The sequence below is a fragment of the Euprymna scolopes genome, chromosome 43 (genome assembly GCF_053919585.1).
Source record: "Euprymna scolopes isolate OS-2025 chromosome 43, ASM5391958v1, whole genome shotgun sequence".
Lineage (NCBI taxonomy): Eukaryota > Metazoa > Mollusca > Cephalopoda > Sepiida > Sepiolidae > Euprymna > Euprymna scolopes.
In genome coordinates this window covers 46,699,397-46,724,021 of record NC_136524.1, presented here as the reverse complement: position 1 = coordinate 46,724,021, position 24,625 = coordinate 46,699,397, and the positions used below count along the sequence as shown (strand labels likewise).

General features: G+C 31.5%; 2 protein-coding genes across 3 annotated transcripts in view; one reads left to right on the top strand and one right to left on the bottom strand.

The window, feature by feature from the left end:
- Positions 1–3,991, top strand: part of LOC145268320 (uncharacterized) — a 62,936-nt gene extending 58,945 nt beyond the window's left edge. For both annotated transcript variants that reach the window (XM_080123808.1, XM_080123809.1), the window contains exon 2: positions 2,085–3,991. In XM_080123808.1, coding sequence (XP_079979934.1) covers positions 2,118–3,632 — 1,515 coding nt within the window. In that variant the 5' untranslated portion in view covers positions 2,085–2,117 and the 3' untranslated portion in view covers positions 3,633–3,991. The remainder of the gene's footprint in view (positions 1–2,084) is intronic.
- A 2,918-nt stretch (positions 3,992–6,909) lies between these two features.
- LOC145268317 (PAN2-PAN3 deadenylation complex subunit pan3-like) overlaps positions 6,910–24,625 on the bottom strand; it is a 412,758-nt gene continuing 395,042 nt past the window's right edge. Inside the window, exons 18-19 of the mRNA XM_080123792.1 lie at positions 9,219–9,257; positions 6,910–7,069 (exon numbers count right to left, since the gene is read on the bottom strand). Of these exons, the coding sequence (XP_079979918.1) occupies positions 6,980–7,069; positions 9,219–9,257 (129 nt within the window). The 3' untranslated portion in view covers positions 6,910–6,979. The remainder of the gene's footprint in view (positions 7,070–9,218; positions 9,258–24,625) is intronic.

Below are 24,625 nucleotides of genomic sequence, written 5' to 3'. Positions count from 1 at the left end.
TTATTTTATTTATTTTTATTTAATTTTATTTATTTTATTTAATTTTATTTATTTTATTTTATTTAATTTTATTTATTTTATTTAATTTTATTTAATTTTATTTATTTTATTTATTTTATTTAATTTTATTTATTGCAGACTATCATCCTCATCTTTTTAGATGTTGTTTCACGTTTTGGCAAACTATTCTTCTGGCTTTCGTCAGGTGGTAACCACGACAGGATAGGAACTCCGAATCTCCTAACTGCATTCTCAGCAATTACTGCCATACATAGTTGTTGTCATCTCACCACGTCTCTAGCCAGCTTTGATCACCCTTTGGGGCCCGTGGCGCAGTGGATAGAGATGCTGAATCTCTACGGTTCCAGGTGAGAATTGTCTGAAAATAGCGGTTTCAGTCCTACCTAAAGCCAGCCAGAGGCTTAATTGGCCAAAAACGTGGTGAGACGGATGGCAGTGAATGCAGTTAGGAGATTCAGAGTATATATATAGTTTTAATCTCCAATTACTCGATACAATTTATTGTGTATTTTACTTTCCATTTTCACTCCTACTCACTTTCACCTTATTAACTTCATGAATTTCACCTGAAGATGATTCGCAGTCATATCAAAATCATTCATGGTAACTATGGAGCTATCATTAATATGTTCGATTTTGATATAAAAAGATTATACGGTAAAATCAAAAACACTAAATAAAAAGAACCATAAAGGCAAAGTATCTATCTCTGTTCTATTTAATAATGTCTGCTTGAATGAAAAAATGCTGCCTAAATACACCAATATATAAATAAATATACCTATATATATATATATATATATATATATATATATATATATATATATATATATATATATATATATATGCAACGAGAATTTCATTCAAATCGTGTAAATGCATCTGTTTTTCTAATAGTAACTCTTTCTCACAGAAGAGACGTTGCTAGCTTTTCTCTGCTCTGTCGTTATTTTCATGGCAGGTGCTTGAATGAGCTCCAATCTCTGATTCCCCCACACCATCCCCACCTATAATGTATTCACAGCAAGAACTCGTCTAGCTACAACACAGTAAATAAATTTTCTTTCTTTGTGTACCTAAAACTAAATGGGACTTGTATGGACAAAGTTTGTTTCCAAAAACTACCTGTCTATGAAACACAATACTGCAGGACTGCTTCTCAACTGACAACAACATACTCAATTTCAAGTATATTGTTTACAAAATTCTTTTTCCAACTTGTTCTCTTGACTAATCTAATTCAGCCTAGTCTCCATTAAAATTAAAAAAAAAAAAACAGTGCTCTACAGGAAGACCACTCTGGCTTGCCAAAAATACCATTGGACCCTCATTAGCATTCCTCAGATGCGCTTCAGGCAATTATCAATAAACTCCCTTCTCAAAGGGTGAGAAGGTAAATCCTAGAAGGGTGGACCTCCTAGAACTACGCAAGACCGTATACCTTAGCCAACAGAAAACAAACCATTTTAACAATGGCCAAAACTTTGGTAAAAATCTGCGAGTTTTATTTATTTGGTGAAGATTAACAGCTCATAGTGATTGGACGAGTCTGACATTTTTCTCAATTCCGATACAATTACTAATTTTGTTTTTTAATTCCTGATTCCAATACAATTACCGATTCTGACTCTTAAAATATTTCACGGTAAATGTGTTTTTCTTATTATTTTTCAGATAACCATAAAAAAAAATATAATATGTGCATATAATTTTCACAAACATAAAAATACACTTGTAGAGGTGAGCTATATATTATAGTTTTACTGGTAGTTGAAAAATCGAGAAATATTTCCCATTTCATAATTGGAAAATTAAGTTTTAAACAAAAAAAAAAAAAAATTAAAAAATTTTTTTTTTTTTTGCATCAGAAAATATACAAAATAAAAAAAATCTTTTTGATACCGATTCTGATTAATCATCCCACTACCAACAGCTAGTTAAGACTTGAAAATATATTCTTTGAATATAAATAAAATGTAAGATTTTATTTTTGTTGTTGTTTTTGCATTATTTACCTTTTTGAATATTAGTTGTTTATTATTATTTTATTTTTTTATTTTCAGACATTCTGACCTCCAGAGCATTGAAGATTCTCAATGGCCACATTGTCTGAAGACTACCAGAATTATTATACCCTTGATATTGATAAAGCTGGATTAGTTCCAGCGTACCACATTCCACCATCCATACAACCAACACCATCCATCTCTGCAATGCCAATGAGTTCCGACAAGAGCATTGGGCTGGTTGGAAAGTCTCCTCATTTTTCACCAGTTCCTTTGCCTAGTATGTTTTGGCAAGAACCAAACACAGAAACTCGGCTCCAGTGTCTCGATCATTTGGCCGCAGCAGCTGCCGGGATTAAAATCTCTCCAAATGTCTATGCATCCCCTAACCCAATGTCTTCGTCTTCACCAGGACTTTCTTCAATGCAACCTTCCGCTGCTGTGGCATCATACAACCAGAGTGTCTTGGAGAAGATGTATTTGCAGCATCAGCAGGATAAGATGCAACTTCAGTATCAACAGCGACACCTGGCAGCACAAGAGGAGCAGAAAGTCTCCCTTATGAATTCTGGACACCCTACTTCCCCAAACATGTCTCAAATCGGTTTATTTTCAACACCGGCAAGACCATCACCTCGTCTCCCAATCACCCAGTATCTTTACAATATGTACGGATCAAAATATCGTTACGCTAATCCAGTTGTGCTGCAGCAGTATCAAGGGATGCCTAGCGCTCAAGATCAGTGGAACTCGCCAATAAATGGTATCCAAAAGAATCTGGATAGTCGGACTTTTGATAAGGCAATCAGAGACAGGAGCAATCCGCCCTCTCTTCAAAATCCTTATAAGTCTCCAAGCGAAATGGTCATACCAGCGCCAAAGCATCAATCTCCATTACTGCCTCCAGCCCAGTCGCATGGAGCATCATCTGATAATATGGACACTATTGACATCGATAAACTTTCTTCTATTGGTTTGCCACCAACAAATACAACTGCTACTGCTGCTGCTGCTGCTGCTGCCGCCGCCGCTTGTGGGGGTTCACACAATCCATGTCTGCATCCTGAAACGTGTCTTCCCTGTACCGAAGCAAACAGATTGCTGTACAATTTTTGCAAGACGAGTAGTCAAAACTCGCAGAAATGCAAAGATGCCTGCAGTACTAGTTTTGACAGTAGTAGTAGTAGTAGTAGTAGCACCAATAGAAACCCTGCAAAAAATAATGGTACAGAATCCTCCTCAAACTGTTGTAGCAGCAATAGCAACAGTAAAAATAATTCCTTGTCTTTGTCAAGGTCAGGTTTATCCGGGGATTATCAGAGTTCTTATCCTTCCATGCATCCTAATCCGTGGCCTTCTTCGACATCGACTTCTTCTTCTCCTTCCCTTTTTACCTCCCCGCTCCCTACCCAGACTACTTTCTCTTTGCCCGCATCTTCTCCCTCTGCATCTTACTATCCCTATGCCAACATTAGAAACGAACTTGGCGATCCCCGAAGTGCTATCTATAGCTACGGCATAGAAGACCCAATGACACGCATATCACGACCCCGGGGAATATTTTCTACACGATATCACCCATTCGAGAGAGAAAGAAGAATCTAAGACATTTTATTTTTCGGGGGTGGGGGTGGGGCTTTTTTTTTTTCTCTTCTTTTTTTTCTTTTTTTTTTTTTTTTTTTTAAGAATTCACTTTTTTAAAAAAATATTATTGTTTTAGCTTTCAATTTTTCATTTAAGAAATCCCCTTTTTTTTTTCTTTTTTTCTTTTTTTTTCTAGTTATTGACTAGTTTTGCAGGTGGTGACAGGGTAAATTAATCCACTATGGGTTTCTTTCTTTTTTTTTTTCTGATTTTTCTGACACAATGACTTAAGGGTTAATGGTAAAGTTAACGGAAAGTATGTATTATTTTTTTTGTAAGAAAGAAATAATAAAATCAAACAGTGTTTATTAAAAGTTAAATTGAAATATATTATTCAATTCGCTTGGCAAAAAAAAAAAAAAAAAATGAAACAAAATATAAAACAATCATGCTTTGAATACCATGTGTGTGTGAGAAATCGAATACTCCTTGCTTCATTAGTAGTTTGACATGCAATGTTTAGATGGCTTCAAGGACAAGTCGACCAGAAGGCCAAGATCTTTTGCCTTGTTCACCTTCCTGTGCAGAGCAATATCATCATCAAAAGTAAGAACCAAGTCGAAAGAAAAACCTACTGCAATGTGGCAGCATTTCTCTACATTAAGATCTAAATCCTGTTCAATAAACCATTTCCAGGCACGTTAAAGTCTAGTCTTGAGATTGTCAATTTTGTTCCTACAAGAAGATCAAGATACTAATCTTTGGATCATCTACAAACAGAAGCACATTTCCAGCAATCACTTCCAACATGTCGTTGACATAAAGTAGAAAGAGAATAGGACATAGCACAGATCCTTGAAAAATACTATTGCAAGCATCCATTTCAGATTACAAAATTATATATATGATGACATATTCAATATATATATATATATATATATATAAGAATTACAATAAAATTTACAAAGATAATCCAAAATGGCAAATTAAAATATATCATAAATATTAAAGAATTAATATTTATAATGTAATCCTAACCAGATGTAAAAGCTCAATAAAACTAAATAGGAAATAAAGCTTATAATAAGAAAAAATAATTAACAAAACATGTTAAAAACACTTTAAGAAGAGTTAAAAACATATTTAATTTTAAAAAAGGAAACACAAATGAAGTGGATTCGAAAATTAAATAAGTTTTTAACTCTTAAAGTGTTTTTAACATGTTTTATTAATTCTTTGTTCTTATATATATATATATATATATATATATATATATATATATATATATATATATATATATATATATAATATTGCCAAAGAAATTGTCTCTTATACGACAGCGCCAAAGGAATACATGAAGGTGACTGCTAAACAAATTAATATTTGCAAAATAAAAATAAACAAAATCAGACCAGAAATTAATATTGTGAATTAATTTGCCCTGTCACCTCTTAGAAAATCTGACAAAGCTAGTTGATAAAATATTCAGCCATTTTAGAAGCTAACCACTTCAATATAACTCTTCTTTTTTTTTTAAATATATTTTTTAGCCGACGCTCCTTTATAGGATATGGTGAAAAGATTGGTTATCCTCAAGTTCTGTTTTTTTAATCTTTACTTCCAGCTTCTACTGATGGTTTTGCTTCATGGTGAATGCACAGGAAAAGTCCTTTCTGATTAATGTTTACTAGTATTAAAAAAACAAAAAACAAACAAACATTAGCTGTTTTTTGTTTGTTTTTTTTTTTTTTTTGTTTTTTTTTTCAAAATAACAAAATATTTTAAAACTGGTAAACATTAATCATAAGGGACTTTTCCAGAGCATTCATCATGAAGCAGACCTGTTAGCAGAAACTGGAAGTCAAAAAAGAAAGACACTTGCGAAACTTTGAGATTATTCTTAACTTATGCAGTTTATACTTCTCAAGTTTAGACACTAACCTACATCATTGCCCAGTCTCCTCAACTTATGACATAAAGTCTGGTTTAATGGGAGAGAGGTACGAGGGAGTCAGTTACACAAAGGTTGATACTTCTTAACGTAACACTCCCCACCCACCCCCTCCCCCGGTAAGTACGCTTAACAAAATTCTACTTTTAGCACAAATACTTACTTGTTATGACAATAAAAAAAAAACAGTAGCAGTATTTTAGGAAAAACAAGTCAGTAGACTTTTAAAAAAAAATTTTTTAAGAAATTAACATTTTCATTGATTTGAATTGAATGACACCATTTTGTTAATTATAAGGTCAATCAAAGGCATTAAGCACAGAGTGGATAGGGTTACAAAGATAGTCACCAACCCGATAGGTTCTGAACTATCATCTAAGCTTCAGCCACTGTCCCATTGACGATGTGTTGCATCCATCTGCTTGTTCTACAAGTATTTTAATGGTGAAGCACTTGTACCCCCTCGACATAAATACCCTCGACAAACCCGACAAGCAGCTAAATCCCACCCCTACACAGTAGAGATCCCTAGGTGTAAAAAAACCTTCTACTCTAATAGTTTCTTCCCCAGAAATGCTAGACTTTGGAACTCTCTTCCGGGATCCTACTTTCCCAACTGTACTGACATGCAGAAGTTCAAGTGCAATGTTTCTCTTGCTAGAGGTTGTGCTTCTAAGACTTAGACATAGAACTCCTACGTGAAGCAGTCAAAGTATGCCATCATTTTCGATTCACAGCATTTCTTTAGTTTCTTTCTGACGCAATCAAATCTCTCTCTCAATTGTCTGTTTCCAGTTCATTTTTGGTTTTCTTGGAGCACTTGGTTGGCAATTCTCTCTGGGGACAACCTTAGAATATGTCCAAGCCAGCTTAGATGTCATTTACAGATAATGGACGATACTACCTGCTGATTAGTGCAATCTCTGACTTCTTGGTTGGTAATTCGATCACTTAATTTGATCCCTAGAATCTAAAGCATTTGGAATCAAACGCATCCAATTTCTTCTCTTCGTTGATTTTGAGATGCCAAGTTTCACTTCAATATAGCAGTGCTGACCAGACGTTGCTATTATAAAAATTAATTTAGATTTGAGGGTGACTTTTATTCATTTTTTTTTTTTTTATTCTCCAGATCTGGCAGAGCTGATTAAATGCTGCTGAGGCCTTACCTATCCTGCACTGCAACTCATGGTCCCCATTGCCATCCTTCTTTATGGACTTTTCATATTGTTTAATGGTAATATTAAAAACCTCAGTGCTAGTCCAGAGTTCAACCTAAGTAAATAAAAAACAAAAATGCAGAAAAATCTTTGATATACATACCTGTCAAAGAATGAAAATGTCATCTTCCAAAAATCATTTAGTTGGCAATTCTCTTTGGGACTAATCATAGGAAATGTCCGAGCCAACCTAGACATCATTTGCAGATTACTAACGATATCACCTGTTGGTTAGTGAAGTCTCTGATTTCTTGGTTGGTAATTCGATTGGGTGCTTCCTGATTCTTCTAAGCAACAAAATTAATAAAAAATGATTGGTGCATCTAAAGACATCTACTGAAGCGATATAAAAAAAAAGAAATCATTAAATCATATAAAGAAATCATATAAAAAAAAACAAAAAAAACCTAGTGGATTGTTTTTCAAAAAAAATTTTACCCATAACAAGTATTTTGTAAAATTAGAATTTTATTTAGCGTATTTAACAGGGACTATTACATCAAGAAGTAACAAAAGATATCTCAGTTCCTCAACATTTTTTTTTCTCTAAAGAACTGAACCAATAATGTTCACACAATAATGCTTTAGGTGCATAACTTTTTTATGAATACTAAAACAATAATTCTTCCCCTTCACAAAATGGAACCTGTTGTAGACCACAATATATATATATATATATATATATATATATATATATATAAGAGAAAGAATAAAAGAATGACAGTATAAAAATATATCCTAATGCATATAAATTAAATTATCGATTCAGTACGGAGATTAAATCAATTAGGGGTGCGAGATAAATATGCTTTTTATACTTGGGTATTTTGAAGCCTAATGCAAAAATTTCTTCCTATATCGCATTAATTACTGTAGTTCTCCTTTCTTCATCCCTCCACATTTACAATCTTTAACCCTCTCCCTCTCACACCCCATTCATGACATTATCGCTGGACATCACATCTTTAATATATAATTTAGCACCTTCTCTTCTGGTGAAAAGCATTAGGCTTTGAAATACCTAGGTATGAATAGCACATCTATCTTGTACCCCTAATTATAGAATCAACGATTAAATTTATATGCACTAGTATATATTATATTTTCATTCTTTTATTCTTTCTATTATATATGAGCTCCACCTCAATTGTTGAGCTTTGCATTATCCCAATAAGTCTACTTTTAAAGAATTTCTCTCATTCTTTTTGGCTCCCCCTATATATATATATATATATATATATATATATATAATTTATTATATATATATATATATATAATTTATTATATTTTATATATATATATAATTCATTATATTTTATATATATATATAATTTATTATATTTTATATATATATATAATTTATTATATTTTATATATATATAATTTATTATATTTTATATATATATATAATTTATTATATTTTATATATATATATAATTCATTATATTTTATATATATATATATAATTCATTATATTTTATATATATATAATTCATTATATTTTATATATATATATATATATATATAATTTATTATATTTTATATATATATATAATTTATTATATTTTATATATATATATATAATTTATTATATTTTATATATATAGATATATATAATTTATTATATTTTATATATATATATAATTTATTATATTTTATATATATATAATTTATTATATTTTATATATATATATAATTTATTATATTTTATATATATATATATAATTTATTATATTTTATATATATATATATATTATATTTTATATATATATATATATTATATTTTATATATATATATTATATTTTATATATATATTTATTATATTTTATATATATATATTTATTATATTTTATATATATATTTATTATATTTTATTTATATATATATATTTATTATATTTTATATATATATTATATTTATTATATTTTATATATGTATATTATATTTATTATATTTTATATATATATATTATATTTATTATATTTTATATATATATATTATATTTATTATATTTTATATATATATTATATATATATATATTATATATATATTTTATTATATATATATATATTATATATATATTTTATAATATATATATATTATATATATATTTTATTATATATATCTATATTTTATTATATATATATATATATTTTATTATATATATATATTATATATATATTTATTATATTATATATATATTTATTATATTATATATATATTTATTATATTATATTATATATATATTAGATTATATATATATATATTATATATATATATATATATTTATATTATATATATTATTATGTTATATATATATTTATTATATATATATATATATATTAAAAGTTTTTCAATTTTGTATTCAAACATAAATAACAACATTCAGTTAAATAGCTCAATAGTGCAATACAAGAGCTATAAATTATTCTTACCTTGTACTGCTTTACTGGTAACAGACTCTCATTTTTGTGCTAATCCAGAAAAAAAAAAAAGTTCAGTTAGTATGGGTCGAAACGATTGTATGCTCGTAAATAAAATAAAATAAACCTTTTCTTTTTTTTTTTTTTTTTTAAGATGATCATCATATTTTTACAGGGAAGGTGGGAGGTGGTTTTGCTCGGTCGTAAAATATGCTTGAATATGACATTTTAATTTAGACAGATTTCATATATATTATTATAGAGTCATGATTTCAAACGTAAAAAAAAAAGTATTTGGGTGCCATCAACGAGATGCGAAACCAAAAGCAAAACTAGCATTCAAAGCTGGTGATGTTACCAACGTGTTACGCATATGAACTGATAAAAAATTGAAAATAAATTAAGATGAAAAAATGTATAACGATTCTTTTTACAATTTTGATCTCTTAAAAACTATTCTAACCGATTAAAGACCCATAAAAGAACTGTCCATAAAAAAATCCAATCATTTCAGGCTCCTAGTGCCGCTCTGCGACTTATAGTTTCAGAAGAGATATAGTCTGCAAAGATGGAGACAGACAGACATAGTGAGTTTTATAAATTAGATTTTAATATATATATATATTAAAAACATGACAGTTAAAAGGTCAGACAAGTGCAGAATTTTTTTTTTTTTAAATAAATACCTTCATTTATTTTAAAATTTGAATTCTCGATTTTTGAAAGAGTCGTCACCAGAAAAAAAATTTTTTTTCTTCTTCTTAGCTATGATAACGTTTGGTTCACTCTTTAGTTTTTGTTGTTGAAGATCAAGATTTTAATGTCCGATTCTGTGAATAGGCATCAGTCCATCAAGCGTGTGTTAAAAAAATAGAGAATCCACTGTTTATGAAGCATTGTGATGTTTCGATTCAAAACATGATGGTTAAAAGATGAGACAAGTACAGAATTTTTTTTTTTTTTTTTAAATAAACATATTTATTTATTTAAACATTTGAATTTTCAACTCATAAAGAGCCTCTCTCTCTCTCTCTCTCTCTCTCTCTCTCTCTCTCTCAAATATATATATATATATATATATATATATATATTTGTTTACTGCTTTTATGGGAAAGAATTCCAACAAAGTGCTCGATTAGAAAGAAAAACTTTTTCAATATAAAAACTTAATATTTATTTATTTATTTAATTGTACAGAAGTTCAGAAAAACATTAGTACCATCGGTTTCAAGCCCAACATAAAGGGGACCAGTTAATGGCAAATCGTAAATAATGTTAGACTCTCGTCAGCCATGAAACAACATGGCTGACGAGAGCCTAACATTATTTACGATTTGCCATTAACTGGCCCCCTTTATGTTGGGCTTGAAACCTACGGTACTAATGTTTTTCTGAACTTCTGTACAATTAAATATGTTGTGGATAGGCAAATATGTAGGGACTATATGAAACATTTAATGAAATGTAATAATCGAAGTATTTTATATTCATATTATAGTTTTTATTTGTGTTTCTTTTTTTGTAATTTCCATTGCTTTTTATTTTAGACAAGTAATCACTCCTGGCATTGTCCAGGAAGTAATGACAATGAATGAGCATTAAAATGACTATCTGTTCCTAGTGAAATGGTACAATATAAAAAGTATGTATGTGTGTGTGTGTGTATATATATATATATATATATATATATATATATATATATATATATATATGTATGTATGTATGTATGTATTAATGAATGTTTATTAGTATATTTTTGCTTTTTATATGTAGATACATTATAAGTATTAAATGAAAATCTCTTTATATAAAATTCAATGTAGGTGTGTGATATTTGTATGCTAAGGTCAGAGAATTTACATAAAATCTAAAAGTGTATTCTTATGTAAAATTTACCAATGGAAATATTTCTCAATATCTGTGAAACTCTAAGAATGTAATTCCCCATTTAAAACTTCACATATATCATAATTTTAGGAAACTTGAATCTCATGCATCGAATTGTTTTGGGAAAGACAATGGAAGTGGTCCTGAATTTTTAAATTCACCCCTAAGGGAGAATATGTAGGCATTTCCTATATTTATGAAATTTAAACCATATGTATGAAATTTTGAATAGAATTGTCCTGCTAACCTAAGAAAACTATAATGGCCGAACCCTCTTTTACAACTTCAAATATGTCATATTTTGATGAAATTTATATCATGTGTATAAAATTCTCTAGAGAAGACAATGGAAGCAGTTCCAAATATCTATGCTATCCTCTATGTGCCGAATATCCAAAAAATCAATGTCTTATTTGGCAGTTTTTCAAATTCCTTGGCCTGAAAAATTGTGACATTTTCATAACATAACTTTTAAACGAAGCGATCACGTAGTGTTTTCACAAAAACACACACTTGTATGCTTTCAACAAATACGTACCGTTGCACTTGTGGGGTTATCCCAATGATCGATCAACAACACCAAATCAATTATCTTTTTTATATACATGCGATCTTCATTCCTTTTAGCGTCGCTTTCCATGTGTGTTGATCTTCAACAGAGATTAGACCATTCCTGTAATAATTCACCTCCTTTTGATTTTGCAGTGGGAGTTTAGTTCTGTGCTGTTCTCTCCCATGCCTTGCCGTCTCTCTTTGAGAAGGGAGTTAGTTTATTACTAATCACCTGAAGCATCCTCTCTGGAGAATGCCAACGAGCTACTTTGGCATTTTATTGCAGGTTAGAGTACCCCTCCTTGGGGGTGCTGACTTCTCAATCCCACTTTCCAACCTTGGTGTCTAACTCAAGATGTTTAAAACTAGTGTATGGAAACACAATGAAGACCTGTTGGTGGTTTTAAAGGTTTTATTGAAGAGAAAGTACATTCACAAGGGGAGAGACCAAAGTTAATTCCTTCTTATTTAATTTCCTTACTTAACCTTCAAAAATGGTTGACGAATGGACAGTCGCAAGATAGTTTCACTTAGATCCTTACATTGTTGGGCATGTCTGGTGTGGCCACTTCTTCATCTCAAACTGTCTTGAAAACTGTCCATGTTAAACACATGATGTGATTTATATCTAATAATTCAACACCGGCTTCTAGCTTGTTTAGTTAAGAAGCTAACCTTTAAACTCTATCACCTCACTCATTGGGTGAACTGGGTCTATTTCCGTTTGCTGCCAAGGTGTCCTGACATTTACTTAAGGTGACCCTTGCCAAAATTCATACTAGTTGACATAATCTCTACAGTTAATGAAAAAGAGATCCTTTTTAGACGAGTCATTTTTTTTTTTTTTTTTTTTTTTAATTTTTTTTTTTTATTATTAGCCCCAATCCAGAGTGCATCTTTTTGGAGGGGATGGATTTTTCCCACAATTAAAAACTGACCTTGTGTTTAACTCTGTTCTCGTGGTGGTGCTGGTGGGGGGGGTAGTATTATTTAGTGACTCACTTCCTGGCCTTTATGTTTAGATCTTCTTTTTGTGGCTGAACAAACCACAAAACAATAGACAGTCTATTATTTAGAAAGGGTTGGGAGGATCTTATTAAGCAGTTCTTGTTTTTTTTTTTTTTTGTTTTGTTTTTTTTTTGCCACACTCATCAACATAATATAATGAATTTCTGTATATATATAACTATATTGATGAAAAATAAATAATTCAAAACTAATTTGGGGATAGGATTGCTTCTAGAGTAAATTATTGTGGTAACTGAGATGATTCTAGTTAAGAGTATAATAGACTTTTTTTCTTTTTTTTTTTTAGCCTTTTTTCACCAACGATGACAACATTTTCACCCACACTTTTGACGACTTTGTGATTAATTTATTTAAATGTTAATTTTTTTTTTATATTTTGTGCAAAGAGGAAAGGAGATCCTTCTTGATTGGGGTAGTTTTTACTTTTGTCCCCAACTCTAGTATTCTCCTTTTTAGAGTAACTGGATATATCCACATCAAAACTCAACCTTGTGTCTAATTTTGTCTTTCTAAAGAGGTAAAGAAATAGGAACATAGAAAAGTGATTCAACTTCACTTCCTGGGTCTTCAAGCTAGTATCAATATGGAGTATCTGTTATGTCTTTAGTAAAAGGTTGATTTGATTAACATTAATAATTTAAAAACAATCCTTTACAAAAGACCTTTTTCAAACTTTAGGTCATCAAATTAGTTTCCGTCTATATTAGAGTAACGTCTGTTGCAAATTTGGAAATTTGAAATGGTTGTTTTTGTATCTTCTAAAAAAAAACGGTATTTGATGTTCAATTCTACTATCCAATCATTGGGAAGTGCAACCTATGTACCTGAATAACACAGGCATGTAAATTGATACATGGATACGATTCTTTGGTTGATAGGTAAGCACGCCCTATTTCCTTACCTTATGAAGAAGGCAGAGTTAAACACAAGGTTGTTGTTTTTTTTATTTTAATATAGGGAAAAGCAGTTCCCCAGGAAAGGGCACTCTGAATTGGAACTAAAGTAAACTTTGTTTCGGTTTAGAAAGATTTTTCCTTCACTGACTGAGGAAAGAAAAGATGAAGTGTAGTATTGTAAAGATATTGCATCAATAGATGTATCAAATTTCTTTTTTTTCTACACCAGCCCAGCTTAAGGTTTTCAATACAAATAATAACTTCTAAAATATTGTAAAGTATTAAAAAAAATCGGTTAATCTTAATAATGTTAAAACAATCTTTTACAAAGACTTTTTACACATTTTGAGTCATTCAATGAATTACAGCCTAATCAAATGCAATTACATTTCAGCTAGCTATATGCTTTGTCAAGGCAGGAAAATAATAATGAAAATAAGAATCTTGCAATATTTTTGTGCACATTACAAATCTATATTTTTCATTACATACATCCCTGACGTAATTTAATTTGCTTAGGTCAGAACTTATTGGACGATCCAAAATTCTAAATGTTTATATTATACCTCCTTAGTGTGGCTAAAATAAATAACTGTCTCAAGTCAGGATCAAAGCTCAAACATATAGTCAGTGCTTATAATTATAACTCCTAGGAGAGTGAAATCACAATGATAAACATTATCAAATGCCAGAAGCTCCATTTGTTTTACAGAAAGAGCATTTATATGCTATAGTTTTATTTCACCCCCCCCCCCCGAAAAAAAAGAGACTGTTTCGCTGTATCATAGTTCTTCAATGTGGCTAGACAAGCGATTGTTTTTAAGATAGGGATTGAAACTTAAACGTCTAGACAACAGTTGGTGCTTATATCCCCTAAGCCATTTGGCTACTGCTAAGGCAGGTTAAATCATAATGATAAACATTATCAAATGCCAGAAGTTGCATTTGTTTGCAAAAGGGGCTTTGCACTTATATGCTAGCGACAGTTTCTTATTTCGCCCACCAGTATGCTCAACCCCCCTCCAAAAGAAATTGTGGCAAGAAATCCAATACGGCACAATACAATGCTCAATTATTCTATAAGAGTGTAATATCTATTTATAAATTTTACACAAGTTTAGATCTCATGATGCTAATGGTTTCACGAATAACCGGAGCCTGATGGAAAAAACCTGGCATAAATTCATTTCATCATCAATGCGATGTTTTTTTTTGTTTGTTTAGTATAAAACAAATGACCAGAGTGTCAATTATGTACATAAGAGCATATATTTTGTTTGTCGTTCCATGAATCAAAGAATGACCACTCTTGGTATCTTTAGTCCTACAGGCAGTGTTTTTTTGTAAAACCACAGGTATCAATGGGTATAGCATTATTTAAGAAAAAAAAAGAAAAAAATACTTATGGCAAGTAAGCTAAGCAGAAACGTTTCTGTTTCATTCCTAAAGGGGAAAAAAATCAAACTAAGTGCATAGCTTTACATTTTAGGATGTTTTTTTTTATAGTTAGGCAGTATCTACTCTCTAATTAAAGTCATTGATTCTATTATCTTCCCCCTTCTCACCTCACTACCTATTCATTTTCTTCAATGATGAATTTTACTCTTTGTTTGAAAGTGATTTTGGCATTCCTTATATATATATATATACATGCAAGGTGTCTCCAAAATTGTACTCACAATTCGAATTAAGATTTATTATGAACATGGAGTGAAATAAAATAGCTATGAATACAGAAGACAAATTGATGGACATTATTGTCCTGATAATGCACACAATAGAATTTGCAAATGTCACAAAACAGGTCATTAGAAATAGACATTCATACTGACAACACTACCACACTTCAAAGGCCATAAATGAAAAACGTTCTCTCTGATTCTCTCTCTCGTCTGATTTTGAGCACATGGTGCAATGGGGAAAGAGGTGGCTGGTTAATTTTAATGCATCTAAAAACAAGCTTCTATCTTTACATCGTCAACGTTCTGATCCCCGTCTGGCATCAATTGAAATGAATGGCTCTCGTCTTGGGGAGACTCCATGTTTTGACAAGCTTCTAAGTTCAACCTGTACTCCTGATTTGAGATGAAACATGTACATCAAATCCGTTGACAAAGTTACTGGAAAATAATGGGATCATTCTATCACTCCAGTAGATGTCTCACTGCTGATGCAATTCTCTACCTGTATAAGGGCCAAGTACATGGAGTACTGTTGCCACAGCTGGGCAAGAGCTGCTAGAAAGATCTTATTCTACCTTGAGAGAGTTCAAAATAGACTTCATAGCCTAGTGGGAAATGCTCTTTCTCTCTTTCCTGCAACCTCTGTCCCACAGAAGAAATATCGCAAGACTATCGTTATTTTCATGGCAAGTGCTCGTCTGGTCCTCCCCTTCCCAAACTCTCAAGAAAAACATATCCCCCACTCTTTATCTGTACCTAGACCTAAACAAAGATTCCATCAACAAAGCTTTTTAAAACTGCACACCTGTGGAACTCTCTTCCGTTTTCCTGCTTTCCAGCTGACTACAATATGGTTGTCTTCAAGTCCAACGTAAACAAGTTCTTGATGAGCAATCCCCTTAAGTAATCAAATTTACCAAATTTCTACAAACGATTACTTTGATATTGTCTCATTGACTACCGTACACTCATTAACACTTATCCTCAAGTGGCCTCCAGGTCTTGATAAATGATGACTCCTTTGTAAAAAAAAAAAAAAAAAAAATTTTTAAATCTGAAATAGGGTTTAAATCTCACCAGCCCATAGTGGGGAGCTGCTCCATCTTGCCAATGTGGATCTTCCCCACTATACTGTTACTCCTGATAAGTTTACATGGTGTTCAAGTGTTTCAGGAGGATTTATACGACCCCAGTACGTGTAGTTATAGCAATTAATGGAACAATCTAATCTAAATGTTGCTTCATCGCTCCACATAACTTTGTGTGGAAACCCTGCATCTTCTGCACATTTTGTCAGGTACCATCGACAGAATTGAACTCTCTGTTTATATATATATTAGTATTGGGACGACTACTTGAAATCGGGAATAATATTGGAATCATCCCATCACTAATATATAAAACGAACACGTTTTGTGGTACTAGAATTCAAACCTCAGACCGTATAATCTGAGGTTCGAATCCTAGAACAGTTAAGCTATGCTGACGAGTGGCCATAGCGTGTAACACGTCTTTGTAGATTACTGTTTTAGAAGTAAAATAATAAATAAATGTCCAAAAATATATGGGCAATCTTTCTAAGGAAAAATATTTTTCCAGATCTCCAAGGTAGTAGACGCTAATAACTGTAATCAATTATCGTTTAAAAAATCAACATATATATATATATATATAAATATATATATATGTGTGTGTGTATATATATATATATATATATATATATATATATATATATATGTATGTATCATTCCAAAACCAAAAGATATAGTTAATTCATACTCCCAAGTTTTTATTTAATATTATTATTATTTTTATCTTACACATATTTCAGCAAATCACAAAGAATAATTAAGCAACTCCTCAGAGACAAATGTATGTTCGTTACAAAACTGTTAGAATTATTTGTTTCTATGGAATAAAAAAGAATTGAAGAAAAATAAAATGGAAATGGAGACATTTAAAGCTCGCATAAACAAATTTAAAAATAAGATTTATTGAAGTATTTACAAGCCCCTCTCCTCCAATTTAGTTCAAATCATATGTTGGAAGACATCTTACGTTGCCATATTGGGTTTTATATTTATATATTTTATATATGTATATGATGTGTTAAGAATTAGAACATAAAATTATTCATTTCTGCATCTACTGAAAACATCAAGTAATCATAATAATTTTAAGACATACTTTGTCAAGAGCCTATGCATATTTTACGTTAGCCAGTAAGTGCCAACCTTTACCAGTATCCTTTGTTTGAGTTCGTTCTTATTCGATAATTCATAGCTTTTTTCTTTTTTTTTTCACAAAGGGATAAATTTATTGATAAACTTTTCTGTTTAATCTTCATTTTTTTTTTTTTTTTTTTTTTTGTGGTTGATTCTGAATCTGTGCTCCACTCCCGATTCTATAACATCTCTAACCGCTTTCAATCTGTCAGCATCATCTCCTTCTGCCACCTTCTTCATCTTCTTTTTCTTTTTCTCCTTTTTTCTTTCAATCTTTCTTTTTCTCTCATCGTTTTTGTTTTCCTCTTCTTTGTCTTCTTTTTCTTAGTTTTCTCTAATTCTTCTACTTTAATTTTTCTTTGTTTTCGTCTTTTTTTTTTTTTCAATTCTTCTTCTTCTTCTCCACTCCTGTATCTTGCCCACAATACTCGATTAAAACTTACATCCTAAGAAGTAAGTTTTGATTTTTTTTTTTTCTTTTTCAATAAAAAGACTAACAAAAACTTTTCCCGAAATGCAACTTGTAAGTTGATTATTTTTAAATTCTTTTGAATTCTTTTTTATTTTGTGTAACCGTTTGAATTCCCAAACCCCCTCCAACCTAAAGGTTGTATGTGATCCAGTGTTGGATTTTTTTTTTTTTTTTTTCTGTTTCTTCCTTTCTTCTGGATTCTCTCTATTATACTGTTGTGCAACCATGTCGTCCCCACTCAACAACATCGCCGACCCAATGTTGTTTCCATGGGTTTTTTTTTTATTTTTTTATCTCTTCTGGCTATATCATTGTCGTCTCACATGTCGGCAACTGCCAGTGGTGTGCAATGATTCACAAGTTTATACAAAAACAAAAAACAAAAAACATAAGCTCTGACACATTCTGCAAATATCTGTTGCACTCTGGGTGTGTGTGTGACACCATCAACCTTCTACATGCTAAAGTCTCCATCTACATCTTCCACAGAGGCCGTGTTTGTCAGTTGATGTCAGCTCATTTTGATCTGCTCAGAGCCACAACCTGCGTTTCATTGTGTCTAACGTGCAACTGTCGTAAACTGTCGCAACACACATTGACACTCCTAAAACTAACTCTGAAAATATATTGACCGATCTTTTTTTTTAATTTTTTTTTTTTTCGGTCCTTTTGTTTCCATTCACTGCCACACCTTGATTAACAATCCTATTTTAGCTTTCTTTTGTGTGCGTTGGTGAATAACTTCGTATATCTTTGTTCTGCTGATAAACTTATTTCCTCTTTTTTTGTTTTATTTTTTGTTTTTTATTTTTAATTCCTAACACTTGAGGGGTAGGGGTGATAGTATTACACAGTGAAAAATATCTGAAGTGATCCAATAAGCTCAAAAGATATATATATATATATATATATATATATATATAAATGGAAATTCTGAATTAAATTATGTAGAATTATAACAAAATTTATTGTGCTGACAAAGGTGTACAAATAATTATTAAAGTTTTTTACTTAATTCATGAATTTTCAATGAATGGCTCATCTCATCGGAGGAAATGTTATCAACAAAATAGATATGAGTAATTATAAATTTTACTTATTTGCACAAAAATTGAAAATTAATGTAAAAAGGATACCCCAAGTTGAAATAATGGATATAGAGAAACAGTTAAGATCCAATAAATCTTGGTATATTCCAGATTAATTCCAGGTTAATATTTTCCAGAGGTGAAGCAACCAATAAATCTTTAACGAGGTTCATACAAGAGTGCTCAATACCTTACGGACTCTACTTTTGTATAAGCAGCATCAGCCTGTAGTTACTTGTAACTGTCTGATCAAAACATGCTCATAAATGTGTAGCGACATAAAAATGGTTATGTACAACAAATAAAAAGTATATAAGAAGTAATACTCGTTAAAATATTGTCCCCCTTCTCCCCGCTAAAAAATCTCCTTTTCAATTGGGCCTGGTTGAGTGTTATTCACTTTTTCCTGGAAAGTTCTGAGCCTGCTTGGAGGTTTTCTTTTGGTGCCAGAAGTGTCTTGTTGGTGCCATCTTTAACAGACTTATTCTACCAAAGCAGGCGGAAGAATGCAGTCCTGTAACGGTGACAAATCTCTTGCAGGATGGTAATTGCTGTGGCACCTCTTGATCTATATATATAATTGCATAAAATGCAAATCTCACTGTCTTCCAATTTACGTTTAGAATTGTGTGTCAGTTGTTATTGAACGTGCTGCTGTGTGACTATACACTAAATTTTGAATTGTTGTTCAATGAAAGAATCATGAAATATTTGATTCCAATTTCTTGCACATACAGTCCTGAAGATTAAAAAAAGAAAAGAGTAATCAGTGGGTAGCTGATCTGTATAAGTCTTGAACTCTAAAAGTTGGCAGACAAAGAGCAAAGATCTTTCTTGTGTGGATATGAAAACTTATGTGCGATAATTCTAGTATATCTAATATTTTTATGGAGCAATTCTGGTTTCTGATTGGTCGCTAGCAGAACATGGTTCCATTTGATTGGTCAGTTCCTATCACCAGTGTTTATAAGTAGTACCTTCCAATTTTCTTTAATCATATTCTCATTTAATAAATAAAAACATATAGCAACACTAAATAAGAAAGTATTACACATGCAAGATTCCCGGATTCAATCATTTTTCATAGATACTATTAATTGCTCTTCTCAACGTTGTCAAGCTGACATAACCTAACCATCAGCTTTGGCATATTTTTTAGAAGAATCACAACAAACACCCGTCTAGCTGAAACCACTGTCAGTAATTTTCCCCACTCTTTATCTGTGCCTAAATCAAAACGTAGATTCCATGAACAAAGCTTCTTTCTTAGAAGTGCACACCTGTGGAACTCTGTTCCGTTTGCCTGTTTGCCACCTGACTACAACTTGGATGTCTTCAAGTCCAACATAAACAAATTCCTGATAAACCGCCCTCTTAAGTAAGACACTTTATCAGATCTCCATTATTAACGATTACTATGATATTATCCCATTGATTACTGTACATGCAATAACCCTTATCCTCGAGTGGCCTCCGGGCCTTGATAAGTAGTGACTTCCTTGTAAAAAAAAAAAAAAAAAAAAAAATCAAATTGAATAATAGGGTCCGGAATGAACTTATAGATACTAGAGCGTAATATGACCATCCGATTTATTGGATCAAACATTCCTGACCTCCCACCTTGCCAAATGACGAAAGTGGAGTGCTACCAGTCAGGTAACCATTTATGAAAACAGACTATAGAATGCTTCACCACCATCCTAAGATATCACTATACCCTCGACATGGCCCCGTTTTCAGGAGATGGATGGGGTTACTTATTTGTATGGGGTTGCAGTCAGCAATCCGACCCAACAATGTATGTTTATCCGATTATTGCTCTGTCATTAGCAATGTTGCTGATGCTGGTCAAACAAGGACTGGGTGGGAGCGAAATGCTCACCTCCATACAGCATAATGCATCTAACACAACTGCTATAATAGATACCCCACTTTTCTTGTACTGAGAGTGATAAATCAGGATGTAAGAATAATGGAATGTGCTGATGAGCTCGTATTACTTGTACCCCCTCGACATACATACTCCCAACTACTCCAAAAAGTAGCAAAATCACAACCCCTTACCTCTTGAGGTCCTTTGATGCTAGAACGCCTTCTACTCTAATAGTTTTTTTCCCTCGGACTGCTAGACTTTTGAATTTTCATTCCTGTTTCCTGCTTCCCTTACTAATGTGAACAGACATCTTGCAGCTCAACTCCCCACAGTCTCCTGTGTGGCATGATTCCAAATAGTAGCCCCTTATGTTTCAAGTGGCAATCTTTTTTGTTTGAGGTTTAAAAAAAAAGAAAATCACAACTAATTTAGAATATATGCACAATTAGCCTGGGCGCCCGGCATTGCGCGGGTGTTTGCAGGTGTGTGTAGAGAACAAAAAAAAAAGTGATAGGTAGATAGGCTCAAACCCGTGACGCGAAGGCAGAAAAGAAAGTGAAAGAAAACTTTATGTCTTACCCCCTACTCCATGACGCAACCGGAAGTTCGAAATGTTAAAATTAGTAAAGTCATTCCAACTGATACAATGACTTGCAAAAATAGCGACGCAGAAACAAAAAACAAAAAAAAAAACGACCCTCTTTGTAGAAAACTTCCCAGTTGAGGGTAAGGGAATTAATTTTTTTAGCCAATTTTTTTCAATATTTGTCGTTCGAAGATTCAAAAGGATACCAATTTCATGAAAATCCGTCGCCTCTGTCAAAAGTTTTAGGTAAACATACAAACATACACACATACATACATTTAAACAGACAGGTGAGATTTATATTATAGATTACACTGACACACCAGTTCTCATTAGATCACTGAAGTTAAGCTAGATGGGTGACCACTTAGGGGTACTAAGCATTGTATGTATTTAGGTAAATGGGTATCTCTCATGGAGACAATCGCCCATGCCTTGCACAGTTTCAGGTAACCCTTAGGTAAGGTGTATCACCTGTTAGCCTTCCTTTGATTCGTGTTACCATATAAGGGGTAGTTGAAAATTCTCCTTAGCCGTGGTAAAGGCAATGCACCTTAGAAACAGACTGAATAGATGAAGGCCTAGCATGGAAGTGGTAAGGCTTAGGAAACGGTCATGAGAATGCTTACATCAAGTACGCAATCTGGTCTAATCAGAGACAGTGAAACAAGTTTTAAATGGCCATCGGACTTATTTTTATAATCAAGTTTATTAATCATTTTTTTTTTTTAAATCTGTTTGCCCAAAATTTCTACCTTATTGCCTACTATGGAAAAATATCAAGTAATTATGTCAAGGGTGTGAGTTCCATTATAGAAACGTTGATTTAATTTGAATAAAATAAACTATGCATCAAGTGCGCTTGAAAACCAAATCACAACGTAATATTAGGAAAATAAACAAATATTTTACTTGTTTGTAATTTATCACAAATATATTTCAGGGGTATGCTCCATCTTCAGTGTTTCCTTTTCTTTTTTTTTCTTCTTCCTTGCCATGTTGTAAAGTTGGAGAAAGAAGTCTGTTTGTAAAGAGCTGCGCGTTGTATCTGGCGGTTGTATTTTGAAATGTTGGAACTGTGCATAGGCAACGCAGAATAACGTGAATTTATAACAAATATTTTACTTGTTTGAAATTGAGATACAACGCGCGGCTCTTTACAAACAGACTTCTGTCTCCAACTTTACAACATGGCAAAAAAGAAAAGAAAAAAGAAAACAGCACACTGAAGATGGAGTATACCTCTGAAATATATTTGTGATAAATTTCAAACACGTAAAATATTTGTTTATTTTCCTAATATTACGTTGTGATTTGACTTTCAAGCATGCTTGATGCATATTTTATTTTATCAAGTAGTTATAGTTTAAGTAAAATGTGAAATTCAGTATTGTCATAAACAAATCAAAATGTTTTATTTCAAACTAGCAGGCTGTCCGGCGTGCCCAATCATCAAACCCGTTTTAATTTACACAGATTTTGTATTTATTATTATACAGTCAATTCTATATTGATTATTATATTGTACCCAATATATAGTAGTGATTTTGAAAGTAAAAAAATGAAATATGACTTGGGTGCCATCAGCTAGAATCGAAACCAAAACATTTAGTGCTCCAGCCTTAGTCATTGTGTTTGAGCTATCATTGAACGGATAAGAAATAGTTAAAAATGAACCAACTTTAACATATAAATGTATATTTGTGCAAGCATACAAGAGCACTTTAAGTCAACTTACGCCTGCAAAGTCCCTTTTTTTTTTTTTTTGCAATTTGGACCCCTTAGCAGCTATTTTTACCAGTTTTTATATGCGTAAAACTATGATTCACAAAAGATGCAATCATTTGACCTACCTTGCGTCGCTCTGTGACCTTACATTTCTGAGGAGATGCACTTTGAAACACACAGACCTAGTTAGTTATATATATATATATAATGAATGAATGATAAAAGTCTATATTCCGAAGTACATGATGTTGACCATCTTATAATTTATTCCTTTAATGCAGTTGACTTATACAATTCTTGACAGTATTTGTTTCGTAGTGCAAAATCAATCAATTATTATATCAATTAGTGAATCTATTTTGCCCTTAACTCATCAGAAGAAATAGCAACAATCAATCCGTCAAAAGGAAATAAAGTGCGTTTTAACATGATTAAAATCCGAAAATTGGAAGAGAAACTGTAAATACCTTATAAAGTTTCCATTACGCGATTTTTAATTTCTAAATTTTTTTTTTTTCTTTTTACGAAACAGATACTGTCAATAATTGTAAACTACTTTTATTGTCATCGAAATGGGGGGAATTGACCGTTTTTTCAAATTGGGATAAATTAGTGAAACTGTTCTTCAAATATTATATTCATTCAAAGGGGGGGGGGATAACAGTTTGTCAGATATTTCATAATTTATCAATTAATAAAATCAAAGTATTAAACGGTCCAGAAACACAAACAACACAATAGATCTAGAATGAATACAATAGCCAAAAGTGGGATTTGATTTTCAAGATCTGGCTGACCAAAAAGTAGAACTAACATAAACCATTTGACTTGCTTCGCCAGGAATCCAAGCATTTCTCAAAAATAGTTGGGTGAGAACCTGTTAAGATATTAAGCTGTCCAGAAAGTTTGTGTCAATTTTAAATAGTTCATAATTTGACACGATACATAAAATTATTGACAGATACAGTATATTTACATTTTTTAACTAGCACATACATCAAGTTATCTTTTAGAAGAGAAAGTTAAAGATTATTTAACTTGTGTTCATTTTTGAGACGTTTGAATAATGTAAGATTTTAAGGCACCATTTTAGGAACTTGAAGCTTTTTTCTATTTCAATAACGTCAAAAAAATGTTTTGCAAACAATTAAAAAAAAAGATATGTACACTGTATGGTGAAGATGCTTTAGGTTACAGAACGGTACGGAAGAAAATTATCTGATCTTCATGAAAATTTCAATATTTATTAATTAATTAATTAATTAATACAAAAGTTTTTTTTTACATTTATCACTTTCATATTACCATCAGAACGGAGTACTATTATTTAAATCAATAATACAATAGAGTATCTTGAAATGATGTATATATAGATTTGTTTAACCAGCAACCCATGCATTT